Source organism: Phocoena phocoena, chromosome 8 (assembly GCF_963924675.1).
Source record: "Phocoena phocoena chromosome 8, mPhoPho1.1, whole genome shotgun sequence".
Lineage (NCBI taxonomy): Eukaryota > Metazoa > Chordata > Mammalia > Artiodactyla > Phocoenidae > Phocoena > Phocoena phocoena.
This window is the reverse complement of record NC_089226.1, coordinates 18,347,442-18,358,688: the sequence shown is the minus strand read 5'-3', so window position 1 is coordinate 18,358,688 and position 11,247 is coordinate 18,347,442. Positions and strand designations below refer to the sequence as shown.

At 41.9% G+C, this 11,247-nt stretch overlaps 1 protein-coding gene across 1 annotated transcript; it reads left to right on the top strand.

The window, feature by feature from the left end:
- The first annotated feature begins 274 nt into the window (after positions 1 to 274).
- Positions 275 to 10,994, top strand: REXO2 (RNA exonuclease 2). The gene is made up of 7 exons (XM_065882701.1): positions 275 to 576; positions 1,540 to 1,623; positions 5,246 to 5,323; positions 5,838 to 5,949; positions 7,279 to 7,387; positions 8,609 to 8,662; positions 10,552 to 10,994. The coding sequence occupies exons 1-7, from the start codon at positions 430 to 432 to the stop codon at positions 10,679 to 10,681; spliced, it is 714 nt and encodes a 237-aa protein (XP_065738773.1). The 5' UTR covers positions 275 to 429; the 3' UTR covers positions 10,682 to 10,994.
- Positions 10,995 to 11,247: the final 253 nt, after the last annotated feature.

The window sequence follows — 11,247 nt, the reverse complement described above, 5'->3', positions numbered from 1 at the left end:
TGTGGAGTTGCAAGTAATTAAAAAGAAGGGGGAAAAAAGGATACATTTAAAAAAAAACGGTAACCAGGTCTCTTTCGACTTAACAAACTAAGAGAGTTCTTCCTCAACTAGGCGATTTACAACTAATCCAAATTCAGGAAATAACTCCTGGAAACGAATAAACTTAGTTCTGAAAAACATGCGCGTCCAGTAACATCCGAAAACACGTGGCGGGGGCGGGGATATCAGGCGCAACAGCAGGCAAGACTCTAAGTCCCATCATCCCATTCGGCAGCTAAGCCGGACTGTTCAGGGCCAGCCGGCGCACTGGATGCTGGGACTTGATGTTTTTGCTCCTGCACCTCCCCGCGGGTTTGCGACGTTTAGTGACCATCGCGCCTGCGCCAGCGCCGGCTGAGAGGCTGGGGCCGTGGCGGCTTGTGCCGGGTGATGCTAGGCGGCTCCCTGGGTTCCAGGCTGTTGCGAGGTGTGGGTGGGACTCGAGGGCCGTTCGGGGCGTGGGGTGTCCGTGAAGCTGGCGCAGCCATGGCAGTGGGGGAGAGCATGGCTCAGCGGATGGTCTGGGTAGACCTGGAGGTAAGTCAGGGCAGTGGGGCGTGAGGGGAGGCGAGTGAGGTTTCGCGCGTGGGACAGAGTAGCCGAGCCTGTCCGGGGAGAGTGGCAGTGTCTGGGTCTCAGGTGTGGCAGGTGAGCGCCTCCCGGCTGTGGACGGCGCGGGGCAGGTCGGGGAGGGGGGCAGGAGTCCTGCGGGTGCTGGGGACTGTGTCGGACTGTGGGGTTTCTTTTCCAGAGGGTGGAGTCATCCATATGGCTTGCCCTAGCCCCCAATTCCGCCCGGATGTGGACCTCCCTAACCCTCTGATGGACTCAGGGTCACGGGGGTAGGGGTGCGCACAGCGGCTGTGCTAGACCCCAGTTCCCCAGTCTCCCAGGACCCTAGGTTGTTAGAGCTAGACGGGACCCCGGGGATGACTCAGCCTTACCCCACGTTCCCTAAAGGAGAAAACTGAGGCCCAGAGAGAGGACTCAGCTCATTCAAGGTCGCGCAGTTAGTGAAGGTCGGGGTTGGGACTACAACCCAGTTGTGAGCCCTTTAGGTTTTCCATACTCAGCCAAGGACTCCCCTCTCCCTTGAGCGTCAGTTTTCTCATATATGAAATGGGGATCATAACACTAGATTGTGATGAAGATCAAGTGGTGCAATTAACATAAAAACTTTGTAAACTCTGCAGAGATGTAGTAATGTTAGTTATCTAACTCTTCCAAAATTGAACGCTGTCAGCACTCAATTTTGCTTACTTTGCATCGGCCCCAGAGTAGGACTGTGACGCCTGGCATGTAGCAGGCCCTTGGTAAATGTTTATTGAATAAATAACTCATAATGAGTGCCTTGAGGACTTGCTCAAGGAGCATTATTGTCTCTTTTATCCTGGCTGTGGGATATAAATTGAATGTGATTGAGGGATGTCCTGTTAAATAAACTTGGATACAGTAGGCCAGAAAGACGGTTTTGTGTGTGTGATGTATTTTTTATTGCAGATGACAGGATTGGACATTGAGAAGGACCAGATTATTGAGATGGCCTGTCTGATAACTGACTCTGATCTCAACATTTTGGCTGAAGTAGGTTATGCCTTGTAATACAACCATACTGTTTAGAGTGTACTTTGGAAATCTAAAGATTGGTGCACCACCCCCCCATCTCTTTATTTAAAAAATAAGAAAACTGAGGTCCCTGTAGATTAAGGTCCAAAATAATGTTCTAGGTCATGGTGGGCTTGGTACTAGAACCAAAGTAATCCATCTCAGAGCCTAGTATTTTTCTATAGTACTGCCCAAAATTAGGAACTATAAATGCTATCATTTGCTAAGAGCTTACTGTGTGCCAGGCACAGTTCTAAGTGCTTTACATGTATTCACTGTTAATCCTCACAGCACCTATAAGGTAGGTACTGTTATACTCACTATGTATAGAGAGACGCTTTGGCAGACAGTTGTTGGGTAATTTGCCCAAGGCCACCTGGCTAGTTATTGGGAGAGCCAGGAGTTTGACCCAAGCAGTCTGAGCAAAGTGCTCCCAACCAATAAGACACTCGACTGTGGTCCCACCAGGATTGGTGACTCATGCCAAAGTTGACTTCTTTATATTATAATCTTAGCTTATACATAGCTTAGCTTATAGCTCCGTATATCCAGTTTCTACATTTTCAGCTAGGACCTGTGATTCGTCTAGATCTATATTAAGATTTTAGAATTTCTGTTGATACAGAATCATAAAATATCCTCCTGTTGACATATTGGGCATGATTAAGGTTTTAACATGCTGCTTTTAACTGAAACATTAAGCAAAACAAATAAAACACACCTGTTGCCTTTTGGCCACTCACAAAGCATTTAATAAGCATATGAGAACGTCTGATTGGTAGAGGGTGAAATCCTGGGCCCTGAATAACTCTGTCAGCAGTATTCGGAGGTGGTGAGAAACTCTAGAATAGGAACACAGTAGGGATGTTTTGGGGAAAGACAGTTTTGTTAAAATAAGTTTCCAGAGGGTCGGATTGATGTGCTACTGGCACTGGATAAATTTCACAAGTCTACAGTTAAGACTTCTACTTATTTTCCTGGTTAGGTAAGAGAGGGGAGGAACCATTTTAGATGAATTGCTACTTTCATGGAGTACCAGGCATACATCTTGGAGTACCTCCTGATACATCAGCTGGAGAGGAATCGTGAGACTTTGTATCTCACTGTAGCAACTACCTCTTTTTTTTCCAAAACAAAACAAACAAAATAACTTTTATATAAACCTTGAGTTTTAGGCTTGGTTGTTTTTTCCTGTCACTTGGAATTTCCTAGATACGAACAGTGAAGAGAAGTGTGTTTATTTACCAGCCCTGCTTACCCTTGTCTGAAGAGGAGTTTTTCCCTTAGACTGTTGATACAATGTGAAATACTGACAGTTTAATGGACCAGTTAGTTGATATGTACCCTGGAGGAAATTGGGGTCTGTAGTCACACAGCTGCACATGAGGTTGGCATTTGTAAGTAGACCCAGTCTAATGAAGATAAGGATTTTTTTTTTAACATCTTTATTGGAGAATAATTGCTTTACAATGGTGTGTTAGTTTCTGCTTTACAACAAAGTGAATCAGCTATACATATACATATATCCCCATATCTCCTCCCTCTTGCGTCTCCCTCCCACCCTCCCTCTCCCACCCCTCTAGATGGTCACAAAGCACCCTGTGCTTTGCGGCTGCTTCCCACTAGCTATCGATTTTACATTTCGTGGTGTATATATGTCCATGCCACTCTCTCAGCTCATGCCAGCTTACCCTTCCCCCTCCCCATGTCCTCAAGTCCATTCTCTATGTCTGCATCTTTATTCTTTTGAGGATGAGGATGTATAAAAAAAAAATTGCTTAGGGGCAGTTAGCACTGAAGTGTCAGTTCTGTGGAATATATGTTTTATTCTTGTATACGAGTCTGAGGAAAATGTTTTATGCTAGAAGAACAGACATCCCACCTGGAAATTTTTCTGTACGTAGCTTAGTGTGCCAAACTGGAATCTAGAGTAAGTTAAATAGCCTTAAGTTGATAGTCGTTGGCTTTTTCCATCATGGTTTGTTAGAAGTGTGTTTTGCAATATGAGGTTTTCGGTTTTTTAAAAAATATGTTATCAAAACAGCAAGGTCCTACTGTATTTCACGGGGAACCACATTCAATATCCTGAGATCAACCAGAATGGGAAAGAATATAAAAAAGAATGTATATGTATGTAAAACTGAATCACTCTGCTGTACAGCAGAAATGAACACAACATTGGAAATCAACTATACTTCAGTAAAAAACAAAAAACAAAAAACAACATAGGTTATCAGAGCAAATTTTTTCTTCTTCATGGAGATTGCCGTCACCAGTTTTCTTGTTTGGCTAAAACTCCTTGTTAGTTGTAGTTGTCAGGCATGTTTTAGTCAAATTCTTGCCATTCCTCTCACTAATTGCAAAGTACTTTTACCGCTTTAGTAGTAACCATACCTTGAATTTAGAGAATCTTTTTTCCCCAGAGAGTTCAAAGAACTTTCATATCTGTAATTTCTTTTATCCTGTTAACATCCCCGTGAGGGAAGGGGTTGGGGGGGCTGTTATCTCCATGGTACAGAAGGAAAAACTAAGCCAAAGGTGACTTGCTTTAATGCCACAAGTTGAGCTTCTGCTACTGCTGGGATTCTGTCTGACTCACATCACAGTTGAATGTTCTATTAAGTGGAGCTGAGAATTCCAGCATCACTTTTTTTTTTTTAATCTTTCACGTGTCACCAATTACTTTTTGAACTTTTTAATGTGAAAATACTGTTAAAAGTAAACAGTATAGCCTTATGCAAAATATTATGTATAGTAAGTTGTTTTTTTGTGCTGTTCTTCTCCTGTCTCATCCCACTTCCCAACTTTTATGTATTTTCTTAGTATTTTCTATGCATATACAAATGTGTTCTTTTTGGTTTGTTTTTTTTTTTGCGGTACGCAGGCCCCTCACTGTTGTGGCCTCTCCCGTTGCGGAGCACAGGCTCCGGACGCGCAGGCTCAGCGGCCTTGGCTCACGGGCCCAGCCGCTCCGCGGCATGTGGGATCTTCCCGTACCGGGGCACGAACCCGTGTCCCCTGCATCGGCAGGCGGACTCTCAACCACTGCGCCACCAGGGAAGCCCAATGTGTGTTGTTTTTAAAACAAGTATAAGTGAACTCGTAAGCATGCGTACACTGTTCTGCAATTTGCTTTTTTCACTTGGCAGTATAGACACGTCTTATAGTCAGGGGTTGGCAAGGCTTTTCTAAAAAACACCAAATATTAAATATTGTAGGCTTAGAGTGCCACGTACCTCTCTGCCCCATATTTGTTTGTTTTACAACCATTTACAAATGTAAAAATCATTCTTAGCTTGCTGGCAATTAAAAGAAAAAAAAAGCCACAGGCTGGGGCTATAGTTTGCTGACCCTTGGTGGATGCCTGTGTCCTCTGTTGATAGGCATTTCAGTTTTCGGTTGTGTTATGTGTGTGTTTGTTCATTATTTTTTGTTGTCATAAATAGTGCTGGAATGAATGAGGACCACTTTTAGAGTTAACAAAGTCCCTCATCTTTCTTCCCTTTTCTAGTATATATATGTAATTCTTAAAGCAGTTAAACTCAGAAACCAAGCTTATCCCCATTGATTCTGGATGACTAACAGCTTTTCCTATCCACAGGGTCCTAACCTGATTATAAAACAGCCAGATGAGTTACTGGACAGCATGTCAGACTGGTGTAAGGAGCATCATGGGAAGGTAACATTACCATAAAAGGGGTAGAGGAAGATTGCTTGGCAAGCCTGGGAAACTGCTTGCTTGTTCACTTTTCATCTCTGGGACCTCTCGAGACCATCTTCTCCTGAATGTCCTCTTTTTTCCTCTCCTGCATTCAGTCTGTCACGAGCACATTGCGGATTATCAAGTATTGCTCAAGTCAGTCTTTTGGATAAGGTTAGACATCAACTTTCAGAGAAGGGAGAATGCCGCTCTCCTGTTAAGTTGTTTCTTCCCAGAGGTTATATCCTTGGACTTTGAGCACCATCTTTTCTGACTGTGTGGAAATGCTATTAACAATCAGGACATAGCTTATTTGACTTGGATTCTTTAAGAAAAAAACCGGTGCCACGATGGCAGTTTCAGTGTGAACTGAGCTCTGTAAATGGTCCATCTGTGGTTATATCTGCCCATTTTAGAAGTGAAGTTTCATATCTGGATGCCTTTGAAAACTGACTTCATGTGTCTTGGTGGGGCTGGGGATTCTCTCTTGCAGTCTGGTCTAACCAAAGCAGTGAAGGAGAGTACAGTGACACTGCAGCAGGCAGAGTATGAATTTCTGTCCTTTGTACGACAGCAGACTCCTCCGGGGCTCTGTCCACTTGCAGGTAAAATCCAGTCCTATGTCTGCCTTGTAGATAGTCTTCCATCGTAGTGGTTCAAGAGACTGCGGTTCCAGAACGATCAGCCAGGATCATCGTGCCTTCCACTTAACCCTGATTGGGATTATCCATCTTACTTTTGTTGCTCAAATTTCCTTGGATAATTTATAATGAATATCGGGGAAAATGCCCCGAAACCTGACATGAGATCTGGGATACCCAGATTCACTCAATAAAAATTTTCCACCTATTTTTATTATGGAAAAATTTCAAATATACAGAAAAGTTGGATCTAGTAGTTGTTCACCTCGTGCCATGTTTATCTGTCTATTTTTTTGGACATTTGAAAGTAAATTGCAGGCATCATGACACTTCATCCCTAAATAGTTCACCCAGCATTTCCTAAGAATAAGGACATTTCCTTAAGTAACCACAATATCATTGTCACATTTAAGACGATTAAAAACAATTCAGTAACATCATCTGATATCTAGTCCACATCCGAAATGTCTATTTGTTTTTTAACCAGGATTCAGTCAAGACTCACGCATTTCATTTGGTTATTATGTCGCTTTAGTCTCTTAATCTAAAATGCGCACCTATCTTTTTTTCCCCTTGTGACATTGACTTTTTAAAGAAACTAGGCGAGTTCTGCTAGGATTTTGAAAGGACTGCCATTGTCAAAGGGAGGCTAATGTCCTGTGGTCATGTGTTTGTATTTGTATATGTAAGCTGGTATAATAACTAACATTTTCCTTAAATAGTCATTAAAAAGTTTTGACTTTAAGTACTATAGCATGTATTGTATAAATTTTCCCCCTAGCCAATGCAGCTCGTGTCTGTTTTAAAGTTCTTATTTAAAATTTAGTGTTTTTAATATAAATTACTGTGTGGAAACATGAATGTGGATATGGTTGATTGAAATTGAAATGTAAATAAATGCTTATCTACTTATGAGTTTATCTACAGTTAAACTTTTAGTGTTAGTGGTGTAGATTTTGCGATACTGGGAGAAAATTTGTGCATGTGGTATTATCTAAAGAGGTTACAGATTTGAGCGTTATTTTAAGTATGTGGAATGATAGATTCATCCTTTTGTCCATAAAGAGGCCATTTACAAATTTATTATGAGTTAAACTGTCTAAATACTCTGAAATCTGCACTTGTAATCTAATCAGATACACTCAAACCTAATTTTGAAGTTTTGAGATGCTTTGAGGAATTGTTTGAATTCTTTAAAACAATCACCTCCAATTAAATACAGTTTATGAATTTTTATGTCCTTTTGTATACTACTAGAAATACACAGATGCGGTATGCTTCGTGTCTTTCTAGGAAATTCAGTTCATGCAGATAAGAAGTTTCTTGACAAATACATGCCCCAGTTCATGAAACATCTTCATTATAGAATAATTGACGTGAGCACTGTTAAAGAGCTGTGCAGGTAAGGGCTATATTTAGGATCCATTCAACTGCCTCATTTAGCATGTCTTCCTTGAGAATTTGTAGAGTAATTGAATAAAGGTGTAGAACTGAGGGGGCCAGGTGGGTGTATAACTTCCTCATCCCATTGTCTCTTGAACTGGTGAGAATTGGGAGAAAGAACATCACAAATCTTCCGTATAAATTTCACTAATCTGGAAAATTTATTGAGCTCCCAGTTTCTATGCCACGTATTGGCCTATGTGCTGGGAACATACAGATGCAAAGCCCTCAAGTGCTTGGAGTCCAGTGAATTGACAGATGTGTAAAAAACAGACCTGAGACGCGTACTGTGTGATGACGTCTGTTAGGGAAAAGTGCGGGTAGAATATTGCGGGCACGAGTGAAGGAGCAGCGACAGCTGGAGTGAGGGAGATATGGAGTTAGCAAAAACTTCCCGGAGAAAATAGCTTTCAAGTTGAGATTTAAGGAAGAGTGGCCGTTTTCCAGGTATTTAGGGTGAGGAGCGAGCTTTCCAGAGAATGGGCAGAGGTATGAAGATAGGCGGGAGCCGGAAGGTAAAGGTGATGTGATTAGATCATTCTGATTAGAAGGTGGTAAGAAAAGAGGTGGGAGATGAGCAAGACCCCTGCACCATCTTGGAGAGAGAAGAAGGAGCTATAGGGAAATGGCAGTGGGCGGCAGAGAGCAGAGGCCGAGCATTTGAGAGGGTCAGTAGCACGGCATTGAGCGCTTGAATGGGGGCATGAGGAAAAGGAGGAGGTATAAAGTGATTCCTTGCCTTTCTAGTTTGGGTGGTTAGGTGGATGATGGAACTGATCAGAGATAAAGGGGAAAATAAGAGGAAGAGTAGATTTGGCCGATGGGGGAAGGGAGATGTTGAGGACGATGAGTATAACCGTATGTGCGTGTGGAGGTGGAAGTGTCTGGTGGATTTTAGGTGGAGATGTCCAGTCGGCAGTTGGATATCCATGACAGAAGCGCAGGAGAGGGCTGGGCTGGACTGTGCAGATTTAGTTATCTTACACATTGTTGATCTTGCCCAAAGAGAACCTATAGTATGAAGAGAGGAAAGGGAGGAAGGTGGAGTCCCAGACAGGGAAGTAACTCGATAGTCACAACCCAAATGCCTTTTACAAAGTTATTAAACTACTTGAAGGACGTAATTATTCAGTGTATTTGAGACAGTTTCCTTTGAGAGTTCCATTTTTGCTGTATGTAGACGCTGGTATCCAGAAGAATATGAATTTGCACCAAAGAAGGCTGCTTCTCACAGGTAAGTTTGGGTCCTTCCAAGCGCTTGGCCGTCTGACACGCACATAACTCCCGAATTCCTGACTGCTTGAAATAATGTCTCTGTTCCCTTGGGGGAAAAGTAAAGGACAACTACATAAAGATAACCTTCTTTTGCTAAGATTATCAGGAATTCTGGTCAGTGTTCTCACATGCCATTGTGAGATATGTATGGTCTTAATGTCTTTATTGCTGTTTTGAAACTTGTAGATAACTTGGTTTGTAGGTATGTGAAGTGGTCTCATTTTCTAGTAATGAGCAGTATAATTTTCTTCCCGTCAGGCGTATGGATTTGTAGTCATTTAACATTAGAACACTTTGTGTACACTTGTGCCACACAGCCTCACTTAGACACTTTGTAGTTTTTCAGATTGTTTCTTTCTACGTCTGCAGCCTTAGGCTGAAGTACACAAGGAATTTAAAGAACTTGTGTATCTAGAGTCCTCTTTCACGTTTTGGTGTTGTAGTCTCTGAGGAAGGACATAAAACCTGGTGGGAGGTGTAGCAGCTGGCATCTGTTTCAGCCATGTACCGAGCCCCTACTGTGTACCATGTACAGTTCTAGCCAAACAGGAAGACCAAGTCCCTGCTCTAAAGAGCCTGGCATGAATGTTTTTCATCGGGCTTTCATGGACTACAGCACAGTGACACAGGTCTGGGATACCTCTTGTGAAACAGTTGGGGCTTGATGTGTTTTGGATTTCAGGAGTTTTCAGGGTTTAGAAAGGTAGTAATACCCCGGACAAGGCCTGAGGAAGCACCTCATAATCGAACACATTGCTGTTTCTACAGTGAAATGTACAGATATTCACACCAAATGGCATAACTAATGGCTATCAATAGCCTCACATCAGGATTGGTCGAGTTTTGCCACACAGTGGGCTATAGAAGAACCTTGGGTTTTCAAATCTTTTTTTGGATTTCAGTATTGTGGCTAAGATGTGGTGTACCTTAATTTAGCCAGAGGCTGTATTTTTGACAGCTTCAGCTCTCCGCCGGTTATTCGAGACCTGGGAAGAAAGCAAGATTGTTGCCTTAACCACAGAAATAACTGTCTTAAAGCTCTTGCACTAAAGTTTGTGCAGTTTGGTCTCTAGAAGAGGCCCTCGACAATCAGAGCAGATTGATTTACTTGCACACTGTTCTAATAATCTTGGTTACCTGATTTCTCAGACTACGACAGATGAGAAACAGCGTGTTGGAGGAGAAGAAAGGCTGTTAGATGGAGGCAGGCTGCCACTGATTATAGCACAAATCACCACGAGAGAGGAGGTAGATCCTCTTTTGTGGTTAGATACCGTCTGATAATTGATGTTCATTATGATGCTGGAGTCACGAGTTACATTCGAGTACGTGATTATATTTTGTGCAGGACGTCATTAAGTATTGTGCAGTGTTTCCCAAACTCCATGCCATGAGCTGTTAGTATGCATTCCACACAGGTGGTCGATTAAGTTTTAGAAATACTGTGTATATAGTACAACCTTCTCTGGGGAATTCACAACACATCAGTACATTAAATGCTTTGCAAAAAACTTCAAAAGAAGAAATGTTTAATCTAGGTTTTCCTAAATTGATTTGACCCCGGATTTCTTTTTTTCCCTGTGGAACACCTCACTATCTTATGGAACAGTTTGGTAAACTTTACTCTGTTATAGTTTAGAAATTTTTTTTTAAAATCATATTTTAAACAACAAAGCACTTAAGTTTGCTATGCTGAAATGTTCCACGTCTTGATGATGTCAGATAGTTGCATTTACAGTAGCTCTTATTGTTCTTTAGTTATTTATAAAAAGTTACGCTTTGCCAAATGGTGACCAATCTCCTCTGGGTTTCGGACGTTTCAACTCTGCGTGGTATGTTTGCTTGTAGGGCACTTGATGACATTAGTGAAAGCATCAGAGAACTTCAGTTTTACCGAAATAACATCTTCAAGAAAAAAACAGATGAGAAGAAGAGGAAAATTATAGAAAATGGGGAAAATGAGAAGACTGTGAGTTGATGCCAGTTCTCACGCTGCCGCCATGTAGTTCTCTGGAAGAACCTCTGGTGGTTTTTCTTTTTCTTCCCCTGGGCTCACGCTGACTGCTTGGGCAGAGCACCTTCCTTCAGTGCACTTGCGTCTCCCGATTATTCAAGCACACAGCGCCTGGAAATTATTTTTCTCCTAACATGCTGTTTTCATTTATGACACAGCAGCTCCTTTGTAAGTACCAGATCGCATCCATCCCTTGGTACATATCTGTATTTGCTTTTAGACCATTTCTTTTGTTTAAAAAAAAAAAAATAATAAAGCTAGTTCTATTGAAATGCAACCCTTTTTGTACCATCTGTTCTTTAGTAGTTTAATGACTGGAAGATGATGTTTTTTTTTTTTTGCTTTTGTAGGTGGTATGCCTAATGTTTAAATGCTCATAACACCATTAGGAGTGGGTTACGTTTCTTATGTTAAATAGGAAGTGAACTTATTCTGCTTTGCTTTACAAGTCAAGAATAGAATAACTGGAGATAGGCTCAGAGAAGCAAATTGGGCTCATTGTTAGTTATAGTTACTGAACTATCAGAGCT